Source organism: Pipistrellus kuhlii, unplaced genomic scaffold (assembly GCF_014108245.1).
Source record: "Pipistrellus kuhlii isolate mPipKuh1 unplaced genomic scaffold, mPipKuh1.p scaffold_m20_p_18, whole genome shotgun sequence".
In the NCBI taxonomy this organism is placed as follows: Eukaryota; Metazoa; Chordata; class Mammalia; order Chiroptera; family Vespertilionidae; genus Pipistrellus; species Pipistrellus kuhlii.
The window spans coordinates 5,856,686-5,876,831 of record NW_023425493.1 but is presented as its reverse complement, the minus strand read 5'-3'; the positions used below and the strand labels follow the sequence as shown (position 1 = coordinate 5,876,831).

General features: G+C 46.8%; 2 protein-coding genes across 4 annotated transcripts in view; both read left to right on the top strand.

The window, feature by feature from the left end:
• Positions 1-3,959, top strand: part of PIK3C2B (phosphatidylinositol-4-phosphate 3-kinase catalytic subunit type 2 beta) — a 76,024-nt gene extending 72,065 nt beyond the window's left edge. Inside the window, exons 29-30 of one of the 3 annotated variants that reach the window (XR_006741914.1) lie at positions 1,655-1,783; positions 3,070-3,207. Coding sequence is in view for 1 of the 3 variants with exons in the window: in XM_036442488.2 (XP_036298381.1) it covers positions 1,655-1,783; positions 3,070-3,258 (318 nt within the window). In the remaining 2 variants the exon portion in view is untranslated. Of the gene's footprint in view, positions 1-1,654; positions 1,784-3,069 lie in introns of those variants that run through there. The other 2 variants (XM_036442488.2, XR_006741913.1) reach the window with 2 other exon arrangements.
• Positions 3,960-12,932: 8,973 nt separating this feature from the next.
• PPP1R15B (protein phosphatase 1 regulatory subunit 15B) lies at positions 12,933-19,734 on the top strand. The gene is given in 3 exon segments (XM_036442489.2): positions 12,933-15,315; positions 19,281-19,466; positions 19,469-19,734. Coding segments are annotated over 3 exon segments (2,052 nt in total). The 5' UTR covers positions 12,933-13,476; the 3' UTR covers positions 19,496-19,734.
• Positions 19,735-20,146: the final 412 nt, after the last annotated feature.

Genomic DNA, 20,146 nt, shown 5'->3' with positions numbered 1-20,146 from the left:
TCATGCAAATGAGATTTCCCATTTATTCAGTCTGCTTGGTTTTTATGAAGCACTTCTGATTGGACTTTTGGTCAAAGACTCAATCAGGAACTCCCTTACAGTAGTTAACTCAGCGGGTGTAAATAAGTAGGGCATAGGGCTGGCAGCGGAGAGTTCAGCTCAGGTTCTTCTGGTGTAGAGTAGTGAGAAGCCCCTATCAGCAAATGGCCTTTAGGCTCTTATTACTCTTAAAATTTGGGTGACAATGGGGACTCCATCTCTGAGACTCCATCTCAGAAAAATTCCTTTTGGGTTTCATCAATTCCATCTTTCTTCTCAGGGTCCACAAACATAAGTCTAACTCAAGATTTAAAAGGATTAGGCTGCTGAAACCGGCTTGGCTCAGTGGATAGAGTGTCAGCCTGCGGACTGAAGGGTCCCGGGTTCGATTCCGGTCAAGGGCATGGACATTGGTTGCGGGCACATCCCCAGTGGGGGGTGTGCAGGAGGCAGCTGGTCGATGTTTCTCTCTCATTGATATTTCTAACTCTCTCTCTCCCTTTCTCTCTGTGAAAAATCAATAAAATATATTATAAAAATAAAAAAATCAAAGGATCAGTCTGGGTGAATCACTAGTTGGATGACCCTGAGCCAGGAACTTAATCTGACTCATTCCTCCACCTCTTAGGGCTGTGGTCGGCAAACTGCGGCTCTCGAGCCACAGGCGGCTCTCTGGCCCCTTGAGTGTGGCTCTTCCACAAAATACCACGGCCTGAGCGAGTCTATTTTGAAGAAGTGGCGTTAGAAGACGTTTAAGTTTAAAAAATGTGGCTCTCAAAAGAAATTTCAATCGTTGTACTGTTGATATTTGGCTCTGTTGACTAATGAGTTTGCTGACCACTGTCTTAGGGGATTGCTTGGATCAAATAACAAAATAGACAGAGACACTGGGCTAGGCAGGGAGATATCTGGGGATATGATGGTTCATTCAAAACAGACCAAGTATGGCACAACCTGAGCATTTGTATAAAAAATATAAACTGGATATAATAGGAAATCCGAATGATATTTTAGTAGGACACCTAACATGGTAGATTTTTAAAAAAATATATTTGTATTGATTTCAGAGAGGAAGGGAGAGGGAGAGAGAGAGATAGAAACATCAATGAGAGAGAATCAACTGATTGGCTGCCTCCGACCTGCCCCCTACTGGGGATTGAGCCTGCAACTCAGGCATGTGCCCTTGACCAAAGTCGAACAAGGGAATCTTCAGTTCGCAGGCTGAGCCAAACCAGGAAGAGCCATGGTAGATTTTTAAAAAAAAGATTTTTGATTGATTTTTAGAAAGAGAAGGAGGGAGAAGGAGAAAGAAACATTGATGTGAGAGTGAAACATAGATTGGCTGCTGCAACCCAAGCATATGCCCTGACTGGGAATCGAACCAGCAACCCTTCGGTGCCTGGGAGGACCAGTTGAGCCAAACCGGCCAGGGCCTATGGTAAATATTTTTACCAGAATGGGGTGAGCTGGGAAGCAGCCAATTCAGTTACTCCGCATTGCTAGGAACCAGGTGTGGGGTCTGCAAGTCTGGATCAGGGTGTGATCACTGGACTGGCGATAAAGAGGCTGATGCAAGAATCTTCATTCTTTGTTTTGGTTTTCATTCTATTTGCAGCAAGTGCTCCAGGACGGGAATGACCCTGACCCCTATGTGAAGATTTACCTCCTTCCTGACCCTCAGAAAACCACTAAGAAGAAAACCAAAGTGGCCAGGAAAACCTGCAACCCCACCTACAATGAAATGGTGTGTGGTGAAGGCCGGGGTGTGTGTGTGTGTGTGTGTGTGTATGTGTGTGTGTGTGTGTGTGTGTGTGATAGAGGGGAAGGGGGTGGGGGGAGGCTTGTAAATGAAGTTGTGTTGGAAGATGGCCACACCTCTCCCTTTAGGTATCATCTGTGGCTGCTTCCCTGTTGCAGGGCAGGGTTGAGTAGTTGGGAAATAGACCAGATGTGATGACCTGGAAAGCCAGGTTTCCTATCTTGCCCTTTACTTGGAAAGTTCTCTAACCCTAAGGGTTGGGCTTCCACAGCTGGGGTGTGGCCTGGCCCCTGCCCTGTGGGGAGAAGTATAACTATTTCTCTCTTCTCTGTGTATAGCACCACCAGAGAGTGGCTGTCCGGTTCCTGAATAGGGGTGGCTGGGGATTGAGAAAGTGAAAGAAAGAGACACACAGAGATAGAAGGAAAAAGCTAGGACTGGGAGGGACCGCTCTCCTCTGCCGGGAAAGGGACAATGACCCTGAGGCAATACAGCTTGTTTATTTTATACAGCAAAAAACAGGAAGTTTTACTAAAGGTCAAGACAAAGGAGATTACGTGCATTCTTGGGTGGGCCTGAGTAGTATTCATTCCTGATACTTGGCTGGATTTAAATAAGAAAACCTACCCCCGGCACCTGGGCTGAAGGTCAGGCTGACAACACTCCTGCCTTTTGGCAAAGCGTGTTTCCAGGACCTGGCTTTGTCAATGCCACTGGGTTCAGCTGACAACAAGGAAAGAAATGCCCATGTGCCTTTTTTAGGCGCTCTCTTCAGAGAAGGGGCCGGCCGATCCTCTGCTCATCCTGAGCAGTGGCTCTAATTAAAAAGCCCCTCTCCTGCTTGACCTCTGAGCAAAGAACAAAGTTCTTTTTTTAAAGTTTTTTTTATACATTTATTTTATTGATTTTTTTACAGAGAGGAAGGGAGAGAGATAGAGAGCTAAAAACGTCGATGAGAGAGAAACATCGATCAGCTGCCTCCTGCACACCCCCTACTGGGAATGCGCCCCCAACCAATGTACATGCCCTTGACCGGAATCGAACCTGGGACCTTTCAGTCTGCAGACCGATGCTCTACCGCTGAGCCAAACCGGGTTTGGCAAGAACAAAGTTCTTGAAAGCTCCCCTTGGGTCCAGTGTGCCTTCTATTCCCTTGGACTCAGGCTTGGGCGATGCAGCCTCCGTGGACAAGTGACCGCAGACAGAAGCATCTCCCCCTGCCACGTGCCCTCTCTCACCCCGTCCCTCGCTCCCATCTCTTGTGTGTGCAGCTGGTGTACGACGGCATCCCCAAGGGAGACCTGCAGCAGCGGGAGCTCCAGCTGAGCGTGCTGAGCGAGCAAGGGTTCTGGGAGAACGTCCTGCTCGGGGAGGTGCACATCCGCCTGCGGGAGCTGGACCTGGCCCAGGAGAAGACCGGCTGGTTCGCACTGGGATCTCGGAGGCACGAGGCCTCGTGAGCCCAGCAAGGGCCCCAGCCTGGGCCCCGGGCTGGTGGTGGCGCCGCGAGAGAGGACTCCTCCTCCTGCGTGACTGGTCCTCTCCGTGGGGAGAGGCAGGGCCCGTGGCGGGCCTCGCTGCCGTCCAGGGGGAGGGGCCTCTGTGGCGGGAGGCGGGGCGCCGCCGTCCCCTCCTCTGCAGAAGGAGCTGGAGTGGGTGGTGATGAGCAGTCCCGTGGAGGCTGTGAGTTTGCAGCAACGTTTTAAGTTTACCTTGTGTCAAGGGAGCAAAAATGCCTGGTGTGGGGGTGGGGGGTGGTGTGGGGAGGGGGCTGTATGATGAAGTAGCGTTCTAGGGAGGCTGGGTGGAGATCTTTATTTTTTATTTTTAAAAAATGAAATAGTAAACGTTGTCCTCACTGGACAGGAAGCCTTGTGAGAAAGTGACTTGGCATCTGCCCCCGAAGTCAGAGAGAGGAAGCCCACGGGGACTTTTGCTATGACTAAGGTTCTTACTGGACTTTCCCCTCACTTGGAGTGTGTGTGTTTGTTTCTCTCTCTATAGGAACCATTTGGGGTGGGGCCCAGTGGGTCCTTGTGTAGAGTCCCATCCCTAAGGGCCGCCCGGGAGGGGCAGGGAGGGCTGGGGGTGCCCCCGCGGAGGCCTGTGCGGCCCGGCCTTTCTGATTTTGTCTCCAAAGGAGAGCGATGTGATTGACCCCCGTGTGTGTGTGTGTGTGTGTGTGTGTGTGTGTGTGTGTGTGTACAGAAGGGCCTTTCTTATTGGGGTTCCGCAAAGGACCTGTATTCAGGGACCCGTGCTCTTTTGGGGGGGAGTTTTCCCTCTGGCCTTCCCCTACTGGGCTAGGTCTTGTCCTGACTATGTCTTTTACCCCCCCCCCCCCGCCCCCACTCTCTGCCCTTGTGGGGGCCGCCAGGCCCCTGGGACTGCGCTGGGGCCTCTTCCCCGAAGCTCTCGCCCTTCACTCTGCTCTGTGGGGGAAAAGCTGCCTCAGCCCTCGGTTTGGTTTCCTCCGAGGGCCTCTGTGCCCCGGGGAGGGGCCTCTGGGCTGCAGACCCCAGGGTGGCTGCCTGATCCTGGGAGGCCTTGCCCATGAACCACCACTCCGTCATGCTGCTTCTCTCTCAAACTCCACTTCTGTCAGTTTTTGTAAGAATTCCCCTCATCCTGTGGGGCCATACACCTATTCAGCCTGGAGCCAAAGGGATGCCCTCTCTGAAGGAGAGGCGTGGGGGCCCCTCAACACTTTGTTTTTTTTCCAGTGGTTTTCTCCGCTTTCAGAGGCTGCCCTGGGCAGCGATTGATTGCGGCCCTGGAGCTGGAGGGAGAGGCTGGGTCTCCCTTCTCTCTGTGCTCCTCATTTCCTGCCACTTGGGTTTGAAATTCTCTCTTGCGTTTTACCCTTAAGGGTTATCTTCCTTGAAAAAAAAAAAAAGAGGGAGGGACTTGGAATTTAATATGAGTGTTTTAAATTGGAATTGGCGGGACTGCCTTGTGACTGGGGAGCGGTATGCATGGGGGATATTAGTGAACTGTCTGTCCCTCCTCAGCTTCTCCCCGGCTCCAATGACCAGAAATCCCCCCTTTTGGTGACTCATTCCGTAACTGGAGAAAGAAGCTTCGGCCAGTGAAGCCATGGGGCGGCAGGAAGTGTAAACTTTTAAGTTAAATATGCCAGGGATGGAGCCGGCTGCTGAGGGGAGGGACTGGGGACGTGAGGAGCAGTAGCGGACTTCTCCAGATGAGTGGACCATAGATGCGCTGCTGGCTCTCGGCCTGCAGCTCATTTTGTTTTGACCTTCTGTGCCCCGATTTAAGGAGGTCTGTGTATTGTGCCCACTTTCCAGATGTCCTTGTACCTCCTACTTTCTCTCGATTTGTATTTTCTAATAAATGACACTTGAGGAAAGCAAAATGATCATTTTTCAAGATGGGTTGATATTGACATGTGTAGATGTTTTAAAACGTTTAGATGTAAGCATCTGGTAGACCAGAGAAAAATAATAGTACCAACGGTTTACAAATGGCAACCTTCACATACGCAGTTACCTTGCACGGATGTTTTACACGCGTCAGCTAAAGGTAGCCTCCCAACTTGATACAACAGGGGAGTAGCATTATCTCCATTTAACAGATAAAGAAACAGACTTGTTGGGGATTAAGGAATTTGCCTAAGGTCCAAGCCAGTCAGTCTGTGATCTGGAATTTGAATGCAAGTTTATTGGACTCCAAATCTGTGCTGCTCCTCCCTAGGCCAAGCTAAATACAATCCCTGACATTGGTATGATACGTTAGTTTTCTGAGTGTCTTTTTAAAAAAATATATTTTATTGATTTTTTACAGAGAGGAAGGGAGAGAGATAGAGAGCTAAAAACGTCGATGAGAGAGAAACATCGACCAGCTGCCTCTTGCACACCCCCTACCCGGGATGTGCCTTCAATCAATGTACATGCCCTTGACCGGAATCGAACCCAGGACCTTTCAGTCCGCAGACCGACCCTCTACCTCTGAGCCAAACCGGTTTTGGCTTTCTGAGTGTCTTAATACATAAGATGTCATTTCTCATTACAACTATCCTGGGAAGTAGATATGGCCCATTCATTCATTCTGTCATCAGGCATCTGCTGTGCTTCCCAGCGCTGCCTAGTTCACTAGCAGGCCTCCATTCACAAGGCGTACAGGCCTTGAGTTGTGCACAGGTCCTCCTGTGCCAGGTTTCAGGCAGAGGGCTACAAGATTAATTGAGACAACCCTCTACATTTAAGAAGTTCACTGCCAAAAAAAGAAAAGAAAAAGAAAAATAGAAGTTCACTGCCCAGTGCCATTTCACCAACCTCATCTAGGGAGAGAGGAAACTGGACCCCTGAGTTCAGTCGTAAGAGCAGAGCAGTAGCTCAGAGTCTAACTCCCTTCTTGCCCCCCGGTGGGAGATGAAGTGATCTTTGTTCAAGCATCTTACCCAGAAGTTTTCAAAACTCTCCAGTGGGAGTCATATTTCATGCTGGGAAATCTGTGAAGCTTCTGAGGGATTTTCGGCGGTAAACAGGGTTTCTGGGTGGTGTTGAGGTGTCACTGCTGTGCTGGACAAGCCCCAGGGGACCTTGTCAAACCCAGAACTGGAACCTGGCAAGAGTCCTAGTTAAAGGAAATTTCTTGGGCAAATGGGGTAGAAATCTGAACCACTCCAAGGGAGTGGAAATGAGAGAGTTGGGGAGCAGGGGGGTGAAGGGTGGGGGTGGGGGTAGATGGGGTTGCCTGGGAAGCAGCCCAAGAGACCGGGTTCTCTGAGTTCAAAGAGAAGTGGCAAAAATGAAGTAACCAAAAAAAGACTCATTTTGAAAGGTTAAAAGGGAGGCAGCGTTTTAAGCTGCGAGGTCATCACCTCACCATCTTTTAGGGGAGTAAAATTCAACCCCTGACAGAATTATTTGGCAAAATGTTCTTGGTGAGCCCTAGCCAGTTTTGCTCAGAGCATCAGCCTGCTGACTGAAGAATCCCAGGTTCAATTCTAGTCAAGGGCACATGACCAGATTGCAGGCTTGATCCCCAGTAGGGATTATGCAGAAGGCAGCCAATCAATGATTTTCTCTCATCATCGATATTTCTCTCTCTCTACCTTCCTCTCTGAATTCAATAAAAATATATTTTAAAAAAATGTTCTCGGTGACTTTGTTAAGATCTGTTTGAATGAGTAGAGGCAATGAAAACCACATTGGGGTAGGTTAAAGAGAATAAGTGATGAGAAAAATGGAGACCATCAGCATGGATAACTTGAGAAATTTTGCTGTAGTGGTACAAAAACTCGAAGGGCAAGTATCTCAAAAGAGTGAGAGTTATTTTTAAAATAGATGATGTTAACCTATGTTACTATGAATGCTCAAGTACCGTGGGAGATAAAATATACTACTAGAGGCCCGATGCATGAAGATTCATGCAAGAATGGGCCTTCCTTCACGTGGCTGCCGGCATTGCCTTGGCTCTGGCTAGAGCCGCCTTTCCGCCTTCCCATGCTGCCCAGAGGCCCTGAGCAGCTGGGTAGGTGTGGAATGCCTGTGTCCCACCCCCCGGCCGCTTGGTGCCTGTATAAGCAAATTGGCCCGTCATCTTTGTTGGGTTAATTTGCATACTCACTCCTGATTGGCTGGTGGGCATCACAAAGATACTGTCAATTTACATCTTTCTCTTTTTTAAGTGTAGATAGGAAAGAAGGATACAGGAGGACAGAATTCTTTGAATAGATATGAAGGGATAGAGTCCAGGAGGCTTCTTTGCTTGTAAGAGGTTGAAGGCAGAGTGTGTGGCTGCAGGTGCAGGTAGGTTGGTGAATTTGTGAGGTTATTTATGTCCAATTGCATTTATTTTCTCAATGAAGTAAGAGGTGTGATCATAAATTGAGAGTGTGATTACAAGCATGCTGGAAACTCGAATAAAGAAACGTTAAACAGTCTCAGTGTAGGAGCAACAAAGCTACTGTAGATATGAATATCTGTAGGAGTGCCTGGCATTGATGAAATTTGTGATCACAAATATGAAGTGTGTCAATCAGCATAGCTGAGTGCTTTTCTCTGGCATTGATTAGCTGTAAGAGTGTAGGCTCAGAATAAGTGCATAGTTGGGTTTAACTAAGGCTGGACTTGGCCAGAAAAGAATATTGGAGCAGGAGAATGGCGAGAGAATGAAGGGCCTTTGAGAGGCTAGTTGTTTTTTTTTGTTTTTTTGTTTTTGTTTTTGTTTTTAATATATATTTTTTATTGATTTTTTTACAGAGAGGAAGGGAGAAGGATAGAGAGCTAGAAACAGATAGAGAGAGAGACATCAACCAGCTGCCTCATGCACACCCCCTACCGGGGATGTGCCTGCAACCAATGTACATGCCCTTGACCAGAATCGAACCTGGGACCTTTCAGTCCGCAGACCGATGCTCTATCCACTGAGCCAAACCTGTTTCGGCAAGGGGCTAGTTTTAATGCTGGGTCATGGAGTGTATGTATGCTCAGTAAGGAGGGAAGTGGTAATGGCAAAGGTTTTGAGGTTTTGGGGGTTTATAAGTCACTGAATAGTAATACCAGGGCAGTGAGTTAGAAAGATAGAAGGTGGACAGAATGCCTGCAAAAAAAGATTTTGGAGATGTTACTAGCTCTGAAAAAATGAAGTCAAAAGATATATATCCTTTACCTCAGGTGCAGCAAAATCTTTAAAAATAAACATATTTGCAGAAACTGGTGTGGCTCAGTGGATAGAGCACCGGCCTGTGGACTGAAAGGTCCCAGGTTCAGTTCCAGTCAAGAGCATGTACCTTGGTTGCTCTCTCTTCCTTTCTGTAAAAAATCAATAAAACATATTTTTTAAAATAAAATTAAATAAAAATAAATAAATTTAACTGAGGTTTAAATGATCTGCTAAAGTGCCAGTCAGCTTGTCTGGCCAGCATGTACACAGTCTTGGCGGGCGGATGTTATCTCTGTGGACAGAGCTGCTCTGCTTTTAGTTGATAGCAGGCTGGAGGCCCCTGGTTCACACCTTATTTACCTGTCAAGACTGACAAGGCAGTCACTATTCTCACCGCCTTCCAATACTTTCTGATTGCATTTTCCCCTTCAAAAAAAGAAAATTATGCATCCAATGACTAGATGAGGATGGGGAAGTCCACTCAAGAAAGTTTTAAAGAAATTATTTTCAGGGTTATGTAGTGTTAGTGATAAAGTTGAGAATGGAATGCAAGGTGCTTCCTCATAAGAAAGATGCTATTGTTTTAAAACATTACTAGTCTTCTATTCGACATTTAATGAATGTTGGAAGCTGCACATTGCCTTCCCTAGCAGAAAGAGGTGGACCAGGAGTCCAGAAGGCTGGTCAACCCTTGCCAGAGCCATACACCCACTGTCTAGTTGAGACAAAGGGAGCTGAAGCAACTTCCTCCTTTTAGTCTCAGGTAAATCCTTGCTGAGGGGCTATCCTCCAGCTGTAACTAGAAATTGCCTGACTGAGGGAGGGCTATGGGTGGATCCCAAACCTGAATACTAGGGGATTGCAAGGCCAGGAAAAAGCAGAGTCCTCTCTTGGGCTTCCTTCCACCTGGCCCCCAATTCCAAAATTAGTATTTTCTGCCAAAATAGGTTTGGCTCAGTGGCTAGAGCGTCGGCCTGTGGACTGAAAGGTCCCGGGTTTGATTCCAGTAAAGGGCATGCACCTTGGTTTCGGCCATATACCCAGTGGGGGGCGTGCAAGAGGCAGCTGACCAATGACTCTCATCAATGTTTCTAACTCTCTGTCTCTCTCCCTTCCTCTCTGTAAAAAAAATCAATAAAATATATATATATTTTTAAATTAGTATTTTTTTGTCTAGTCTCTTTCATTTGTGTGTTGCCTCCTCCAGAGCCCGAACCCTGAACCCCACGTGGGACCTGGGAGGGACACTCACAACTGGACCCAACGTGGAGTACTTGAAACTGGCAGCCCAACATGGACCACTCGCAAATGAGCCCTTATTTATTTCTTTTTAGTTTCTTTTTAAATTTTTTATTTACTGATTTTTTTTTGAGAGGGAGAGAGGGAGAGGAGAGTAAAGGGGGTGAGAAAGAGAGAAACTGATTTGTTGTTCCACTTATTTATGCATTCATTAATTGATTTTTGTATGTTTTCTGACCAGGGATCAAAACAGAAACTGTTATATAGGGATACTGGCCAATTACTATATGCCACTCAACATGCTAGGTCAGTAGTTTCTAAACTTTTTGGTCTTAGGACCCCTTTACACTCTAAAATAATTGGGGGACCCCAAGGAATTTTTGTTTAAGTGCATTATATCTATTGATAATTACTGTTTTAGAATTCAAAATGGAGGAATTGAAAAAATTTATTTTAAAAGAATATACCCATTGCATGCTAACATAAATAACATCTTTCATGAAAATATTTTTCAAAACAAAAAAAAAGTTTAGCAAGAAGAGCGACATTGTTTTACATTCTACTACCCCCCCTCCCAATATATTTAATATCTGACTTAGTAGAAGACAGCTGGAACCTCCTACCTGCTTTTGCATTCAATCCATTGCCAGATCATACATTATATATCCCCTAGAACCGTGGACGGCAAACTGCGGCTCGTGAGCCACATTGACTCTCAAAAGAAATTTCAATTGTTGTACTATTGATATTTGGCTCTGTGATAGATCCTCCCTTCCTCCAACTGATGGACATATGTAAACTCCACCTGCAGCTGGACATTCCTGAGCACTGAACCACCAATCAGCACCTGCCAAATACCCTAAGCCCCCATTCCTAAGTCCCTAGGTCCCTAATCATAGGCCTTAAGTGAAACCACCAGTCAGCGTGTGCTGAGTGCCCTAAGCCCCGTCCCCTATCCTCCCCTTAAAAAGGGCTTGTTCCCCGGCCCTCACTCTCTTCTGCTCTCTCTCTCTCTCTCTCTCTCTCTCTCTCTGGAAGCAGTGGTACTCTTTTCTTCAATAAAGCCTGTGTCCTGGCATCCAGGTCTCCGGCCCACTCTATTTCATCTTTCCCTCTGTTGACTAAATGAGTTTGCTGACCACTGCCCTAGAATATACATGTCCATTGCACACTCATGAAAATTAAGTGCTAAAACAATAGCTTGGTATTATTATGAAAATATTATTGATCTTGAGAACCCTCTGAAAGCATGTTAAAATGAGATCCCCAGGGGTGCCCAGACCATACTTTGGGAACCACTGTGCTAGGGTATTGGGACATAACCTTTAAGGAAGTGAGACCAGCAGGAGAGAAGCACATTGACAGGTAGGCAGTACCTAGTGTAGTGAATTGCGTGCTTTAAAGAGTCTAGTATGATGCTCACTGGGGAAGTAAGCAAAGATCTCAAGGAGCTGACATTTGAGTTGGACCTTGAAATAGAAGGAGGCATAGAACAGGGAAGGGGATTCTTGGCTGAGAAAGAGCATGAGTAAAGGCATGAAGCAAGTCTGTGTCCCTAGAACATTGCATGCATGAAGGGAAGTTACTGGAGAGAAGCCTGGAAAAGTGTCGAAGGAGGCATCTGAATAGAGTGTTCTGTAGGCAATGGGAACCAGTTATTAGCTGATAAATAACACATTAATGTTTGTCCCCCTACTCTATCTAGACTAGGCTCTGTAGTAAGAATTTCGTATTCTCACCAACCCACTGAAAGAGGAATTATTAGCCTTACTTTACAAAAGAAGAAACTGAGGCTTCTCAGTTGTTATTGTGCATATTTGGATTTCTCTTTTCTATTATTAAGCTGACTCCTAGTACTAACCCATCGTTCTGAAGTTCTGAGGATTGAAAATGATATATTTCCAGAGATAATGTACAATAATAAAAGTGTAATATGCTAATTAGACCGGATGTCCTTCTGGAGGAAGCCTGGGCTGCGAGGGAAGCCCGGGTCCCAGGTGCCAGAGGGAAGCTGGTGCCGGCAGCCCCGGGAAGGAAGGAAGGCCTACTCTTGCACGAATTTCGTACATCTGGCATTTAGTGTATAATATAATAAGGGGTAATTGAGGACCTCTTGGTTTTCTAGAAAGAAGTAGCTGTTGGTGTCCCAGTGAAACATGAGGAGCTGCTGGCTTCTCCTGGCTTCTAAAAGCTCTCCGCTGTCCCAAGTGGTCATAACCGCTACCCTCCCTCTGTAATAGACTTTCGGGGTGTCAGTCAAAACGTTTTGGCAGGGATAAGGAAATGAACTAAGACCAAAACTCACAAAAGAATAAAATATAGCAGCTAAAATGATGACAAAATATTTTTCAAAGGACAGGGTTCTCTGCTTTCTCCCTTGGATGTTGTATCCTCAGTTCTGCGGGCTAAGGACATAGATATGATTTGAATGTGTTGCCTGCCGGGAAGCATTAAAGAGATAAACATTAAAAAAAAAAAAAAAAAAAAGCCCAAACGGGTTTGACTCTGTGGACAGAGCGTCAGTCTGTGGACTGAATGGTCCCAGGACAAGGGCAGGCACATTGGTTGTGGGCACATCCACTATAGGGTGTGCAGGATGCAGCTGATCGATGCTTCTCTCTCATGGATGTTTCTAACTATCTCTCTCCCTTCCTCTCTGTAAAAAAATCAATAAAATATATATATTTTTAAAAAGAGATAAACTGTTTCGAGGGTGTTTTTTTTCCTCCTCTGTGACTTCAGTTTGCCCCCATTGAAAAGGGCAAGTCTACTGAGGACCTATTTGAGAAAAAAAAAAAAATTCACGTTTTCGTGTGGGAAAGTATATAGGTGGGACGCTGAGCAACCTTAAATTTGGATTCAAACCTTAAATCAGGCAAAGCTAACGAATGCTTTAGAAACACTAACATTGAGGGGCAGGAATGCATGCCTGAGAATGATTCACTTGCAATTTTTCCACTCCTGTTATTCAATCTAGGTTATTCGTGTCTTAAACACTGTTAGAGATGCATGGACACAGCATCGCCCAACTCTGATTAAACTCAGCTCTCAGGTGATGATCTAGTCGGTAGTTAGTACTGAACAACACTGAACCCCGATATAGGCAGGTCTAGGGCAGCTGTGCACGCGTGCGCCTGCATTAGGCCCTTAAAAGGGCCCTGGGGAACCCGCGGGTGATTTGGAAACGCTCCCTTGCGCCAGAGGAAGCGAGTGCGCACGCGCCGAGCCCGGGCCAAGCTGATGCAACCTCCGCGCGAGCAGCCGGGTCCTGAGAGTAAGAAAACCGACAGGGACCGGCGCCTGGCCAATCAGCGCCGCCAGGAAGAAGGCGGAAGGGCCCGCCCCCTGGGGCTCTGCGAGTGACGTTACGAGGCGAGGGGTCGGCATCTCGGCCGCAGCACGTTCCCGCCGCCGGGTGGCCTAGGCTGTCCCGCCTGGACGCTGGCCCTGCGGCCATTTTGAGCCGGGTTCGTCCCTGCCACCGTCTGCTGGGCCCTTCCGGGGACTCGCTGCGAGGCGTGGAAAGTCGTGCCGTCGCCGCGAGAGGCCTCTGCATGGTGCCTCGAGCGGACTAGGACGCCGCCTTCCCGCCGCCGGGATGGGCGCCGCCGCCGCCGCCGCCATCTGCGCCGGCCTCTCCGGACTGCCGTCTGCTGCCCGCGGCCGAGGCCGCTGCCCCGGGGACCGGTCTGGGACGCCGACTCCGCCACCTGGCGAGGTCGGGGCCGTGTAGGCCTCCCCGGTTCCCGTCCGACCCGGCCAGCCGGGCCGCGCGCCTCGCTGACACCCTGCCAGGAGGAGCGGAGGCGATGATGGAGCCGGGAGCGGGCCTGCGCTTCTTCCCTCGGCGCTCGCCCCCCGGCGCTGCCGCCGAGCACCCCGGGGACCCCAAACCCGTGTCCTCGCCCCGGCCGGAGGAGGCTCGGCCTGGCTTCTGGATGAAGCTGCTCTCCCAGCTCTTCGCGCCGCTCCCCGGCCTGCTGCAGAGGCTGCTGGTGTGGAGCCAGCTGCTCGGCGGGATGGTCCCGGCGAGGTGGCTGGACTTCGCCGCGGGCTACAGCGCCCTGCGGGCCCGCGAGGAGCCGGCCGCCCCCTCGGGGCAGAAATCGCTGGGTTCGCTCCGGCTGGGCCCCTCCTCGGTCGACTCGGCCGACGACCTTCTGGACCTGCTGGAGGAGGGGATCCGCTGGGAGTGCCTGATCCCCGATCTGAAAGCCGCGGGCGGAGCCCTGCACCCCGAGGCCCGCGCCTCTCTCCTGGAGCAGCAGCTGTGGAGGATGGAGCTGCTGCAGGAGAGCCTTCAGGCCCGGCTGTTATCGGACCAGGACCTTGGCCATCCGTCCTCCGGCCTGAAAAACACGCATCGCGTAAGCAGTTTCGGCGCCGTCTCCTATTTGCTGAACCCCTCTTATCTGGACTGCCTGTCCCCGGTAGAACTTAGCGGCTGTCAGGACTTCTTCGCCGGTGGCGAGCTGGTGGGTTTCCGGACGCTGAGCCCGGAGGGCAGCTGCCTGCCGGAGGAGGACCCCTCTGCCCCCCGGCCGCTGGACGCAGACGTCACCCGCTCCCCCTGGCAGCGATGCCCACCGCTCTCGAGGGAGGGCCTGCCCGAGATCCACCACGTTCGCATGAAACGGCTGGAATTCCTCCAGCAGCCTAGCAAGGGGCAGGCGTTACCCACCCCCGACCAAGACCATGGCTACCACAGCCTGGAGGAGGAACACAGCCTGCTCCGGATGGACCGCAAGCCCTGCGGAGGCAGCCCGGCACCCTGTGTTCCTCCCGCTGGAGCCGTTCCCGGAACTGCCCCGGAGCCCACGGAGGAAAAAAAAGAATTGACTCAAGAAGAGGTTCCTCTGGCTGCGGACAGACGGGAGCCGTCGGAGGGCCGTCTGTCCCGTGAGGCACCCATGGAAAGGGACCCCGAGGAGGAGGACCAGGGCAGTGAGGTTGACTTCTCAGACCTAGAAGACGACCCCCCCGTGTCTGCCAGGCCGGCCTGCAGCAACAAGCTGATCGATTACATTCTGGGAGGTGCATCCAGCGACCCGGAAACAAGCTCTGATTCAGAAGGTGAGGACTGGGATGAGGACGACGGCTTTGACAGTGACAGCTCACTCTCTGAATCAGACCTTGAGCAAGACTCTGAAGGGCTGCACCTCTGGAACTCTTTCCACAGTGTAGATCCTTACAATCCCCAGAACTTCACAGCAGCCATTCAGACTGCTGCCCCCGCTGCTCCCGGAGACCCTTCTGACCCCCAGAAGGGTTTGTCTGACAAGTCCGATCTGGGGAGCTCTCTCCAGACCGGAAGCCTTCCCGAGTCTCCAGACCTTAATTCTGGGGCGGAAGATGACTGGGAATCTAGTGCAGATGAAGCAGAGAGTCTCAAACTGTGGAACTCTTTCTGTAATTCGGAAGACCCCTACAACCTTTTAAATTTTAAGGCTCCTTTTCAAACAGCAGGGAAAAACGGGAAAGGCTCTCAGGACTCAGAGAGGCCACCTGAGCCCATTGTGACCTTTTCTGAGTGTCACAGCTTGCTTTCCTGTAAGGTGCAACTGGTAGCGAGCCGAGACAGTGAGTGTCCGGACTTGGTACCGGGTGGGGTTCTTTCTGGAGGACACACGCGTATCAAGAGAAAAAAGGTTTGTGTCTTTTTACTTGTTTGATAATATGCACAGACGGTTGTGATATGGTCAAATACAGCAGCAGCCTGACTTTCCTGGAGGGACAGCAGTACATTGCTTTTGCTTGAAGAGTAGTATGCTGTTCCTGTCCAAACAGGAGATGCCAGTGAACAGATGTTAGCAAGAAAGTGCCCTTTTCATTGGCAACTCGGAGCCATATCCCTACAGGCTTCAACTTCTCACTCTTTTTTAAGGAACTGGAAGGTTAAATCGTGTGTATACATGATTTAATTTTCCCAGAGATTGGGAAGGCCCTAGGATAGCCACAGAATTTAAAATGTTAAACGTGGTATGTTAGACTGTCTTCATTCCTTTCCATTCGAACCCGGAGGGATGATGGGACCAAGGAGCAAGTCAGATTAACTCTGTTTTTGTTTTTTTTACCATGAAAGGAAATAATTTTAGTATTCAAAATTGTGACATGTACATGATTTTAATTCTGTTAAAAAAAAACACAGGAAATAGTGTTGCCTTTAAGAATGCAATACTAGTTGTCATTAGCTAACTACAGGTTAATAATTATGTAAAGCAATGATGGTCATTTATGTGGTTTACCTTAAGTAGTTGCTTCCTATTCCCAGTCTAGTTATAAAACGTTATGGAGCATTTTATCTTTCAGCTAAAGTTATTAATTGAAGAGAAATCCTCTCCAAACACACAGGATATCTTTTATTGTAGAGGGCAAGTTTCTTCAGTTACCTGTACCTTTATTTGGACAGAGGAAGAAGTGGATGAATTATTGACCTCATATTCTGCAGCATCTGGGAGTTTCCAGTGGAGAGTACCCTCACCCTTCGGCTCTAAATGTCTAGTTTAATATTTTGAAACTATTTGGGGGTAGAAAATACCTTTAAGATGTGATAATTTTATGTCTTACCTCTAGATGCAAAGTAAACCATGTTGAAAAGTGGAAATTTTAGTTTACACTACTGTATCATCATAATACAGCTTTTCTTTATCTTTTTAAGGGGCCCCTTACTTAGTGAATTATGTAAGAAATAGCCAGGCAATGGAATGACCATTGCCACCTGGAGACCTGTGATCCCTACTTCTGAGTGGTTAGGGCCAAGAGATTTGGGAATACAGCCAAACCTGGGAAGTTCTCTCATGGCTTTGAGTAACTAATTTATCTTATGGGAATAATAATAATACTGTATGAGTTATTGCATGATTCAAACGAGATGAGTAAACACAACTCAATTCATTGTCTTGCCTTTAAATGGTAGCTCTTATTGTTCAGGGATGTCAGGCCAGTTGCATGTCTCATTTGAGCACGCTCATTGAGTAAAAATGGAATGAGTCAAGTAGATTTGAGACTGTTGACTGAACTATTGTAGAAGCAACTTTTATCAAAGATTATGCCTCAACTATGGTTAAATTATTTGACAGCCTTTGCCTACTTGCCATTCTTTAGATATATGGGAATATCGGTAGTACTTGGTGCTTAAAATGAAGCTCTTACTTAGATCTAGGAGTTTAAAATGCACATAACATGGTGCAGATTGTGGAGCCAGACTCAGGGTTTGAATCCTATTTATACCACACAGAAGCTGTGTGATTTGAATAAGTCAGTTAACTTCTATTTTGTTTCCTTTTCTGTATAATAGTACCCTATAGGGTTGATGGGAGGATTAAATGAGATAAAAATTGTAGAGTGCTTTGAAAAGAGCCTGTATATGGTGAACACTATGTAAATGTTGCTATTATTTATCTTAGTGACAATAAGTTACACTAGAATGCAATATCTGTAAGGGTTTACATACCACACTTTCTAATTGTCCTCGGGGGCATTTATTGGCCTGATGTAAAGGGAATGTAAGCAGTAGGCCACAGTGGGGTTAGCTGATGAAACTATTGAGCATACTTTAAAAGCAAGTCCCAATTTACTTTTGGGGTTTGATATCTTACAAAGAAACTTATTGGAAATTAAATAGGGATTAATGGGGACTGTGACTCATTACATGTGATTATGTGTATGACAGTATGTACAATTTTATGTATGTAGGGTGTTCCCAAAAATATATACACACTTTGAATGATTATAAAGAATGTGTTAACATACAGTTCATTTACAGAAATGAATACCTTTTTTTGTCAATGCCTGTTTTCAAACTGATGAATCGTACTGGGCTAGCCACTACTCATAACGTGAAGCAATGGAATCACAAACATCAAGAATCATTTCGTTTGGTATTTGTGTGTATCAGTTTGTCAACTGTTGCTGGTTTTGTACCATAAGCTTTATCTCTTATGTGTCCCCATAAAAATGGGTAGTGGATAAATTTTCTTTGTTCAGAGCTTAGTCGGGTTTCACCCTTTATTTCAAAGCAGTTGAACCTGAAAAGGAGTGAAAATTGAGTTAGCAGCTATTAAAGTGTGTATACAAATTTTTGGGACACCCTGTATATAGTGATAGCATGTTAAAGAGGAATACAAGAAGGGTTTTTAACTTAGTAACAAAATCTTTTATAGTATCGCTAGAGGCCCATTCACTGATGGGGCCCCTCGGCCTGGCCTGCCTGTGCCCTCTCGCCCTCTCACAATCCTGGACCCCTCAGGGGATGTCGGACTGCTGGTTTCAGTCCAGTCCCTGCAGGTCAGGCCAAGGGACCCCACTAGCGCAGGAATCCGTGCACCGGGTTTCTAGTATGCATGTAAGATCTTTGGTTAATCTCTTTCCATCATACTCTCTTCCCCCATTCCCCCTGAGATTCATAAGTCTGTTCCATGTTTCCAAGCCCGCTTAGGCATGCATATATATATATATATATATCTCCTTAAAGTAAGGTGACCAGACTTTTGGCGGGACAGTCCCCCTTTTTATCAATTTGTCCCACGTCCCGTGATGTTTTAAAACAGTCCCGATTTTTGGGAAAAAATTTTGGTAAAGTTATACTTTGCTTATTAAGTAAATTCCTCTTCTGTATTCTGATTACAAAAGAGATATTAAGAATAACACCACATGTTCATGATTCAAAAATTTGAAAGCACTGACAAGTAAAATTTCTTTTAAAAAAGGAACAATAGAAATAAGATCTTGTTAAAGCTTTTGTGTTAAAATAATAGTGACTTCCAGGGATGTATTTGCGAATTCTTTTGTTTGGAGGCATTTGTTGTTTTCGAAGAAGGGTTTCACTGAACTGAATATCACTAAGGATTTAATAAGTTAAGATTAATAGCATCAGGAAAATCGCAATTCCCCATCTGGATTCATTTTATTAACATCAAAAACCACAAGGGGATTGCCCTAACCGGTTTGGCTCAGTGGATAGAGCGTTGGCCTGTAGACTCAAGGGTCCCAGGTTCTATTCCGGTCAAGGGCATGAACCTTGATTGTGGGTACATCCCCAGTAGGGAGTGTGCAGGAAGCAGCTGATTGCTGTTTCTAGCTATCTATTCCTCTCCCTTCCTCTGTAAAAAAATCAATAAAACATATTTAAAAAACCAAAACAACAACAACAACAAAAACCCACAAGGGGGTAGGGTAGATGACAAGGTACCGATTGGTTTGTTGTTTTTTTAAATATACTTTTATTGATTTCTGAGAGGAAGGCAGAAGGAGAGGGAGATAGAAAGGTTAATGATGAGATCATTGATCAGCTGCCTCCTGCATGCTCCTACTGGGGATCAAGCCTGCAACAAGGCATGTGCCGTGACCTGGAGTGGAATCAAGAACCTTCAGTCCACAGGCAGATACTCTATCCACTGAACCAAACCGGCTTGGGCTGCCCATTGTTTTTTATTCAGAGGCCTTCTAGACAACCCCCCCCCCCCTTTTTTTTTTACTTCCTTTTACAGTTGAGATCAAATATTCTTGTAAGATATTTGATATTCTTAAAGAGTTAGTAGCATAAAAGGTTAATTACCTCATTGATGATTATAAGATCCTAGAGAGTGATTAAAGTTAGTTTTTGTCTTCATAGGTAACCTTCCTTGAAGAAGTTACTGAGTATTATGTAAGTGGTGATGAGGATCGCAAAGGACCATGGGAAGAATTTGCACGGGATGGATGCAGGTTCCAGAAACGAATTCAAGAAACAGAAGATGCTATTGGATATTGCTTGACATTTGAGCACAGAGAAAGAATGTTTCATAGACTCCAGGAAACATATGCTTCAAGGGACTTGATGCTTTCTAGCCATGTTCAGATGATGTAATAGCTGCCAGCCCTAGCATACACTAAGTAACTTACTTCAGAGGTTTCTTTTAAAACAAAAATTGGCAGCTGTCCTTTGACCTTTTTTTTTTTTTTTTTTTAGAGGATATGTAACTTGGATCCAGCAGCCTTGTTTAATATTGTTTTGCAACATATCCCACTCAGAAATGTCTAGGTGTGAAGCCAAGCCCTGATAATGAAGGATGAGATGGTGTTTAATCAGTCAGATGTGGTTTTGGATGGTGTTTGCTTCATGAGGTGAAAAAGGAACCTCTGAAGGTGTAACTTTGCACTTTCAAAACTTATTTTCTTGGGAGACAATATAGGGTTCAAAGTCCATTTTATATTTTAATTTATCTGTCTAAAAACTGGGTTCTTTTTACTTTTTCCCTTCAACATTCCTTTTTTTTTCTTTCTTTATTTCAGTTTATCTTTATTGTTGAAAGTATTACAGTTGTCCTTTTTCCCCCCATGCCCCCCCCCCCCCTCGCTTCACCCAAACCCACCCAGTTTATTTTATTTCCCCCCCATTGATTTCAGAGAGAGAAAGACTCGCCCCAACCTGTATTAGGGATGTGCCCTGACTGGGAATCGAACTAAACACCTTTTGGGATGACACTCCCTACTGAGCCA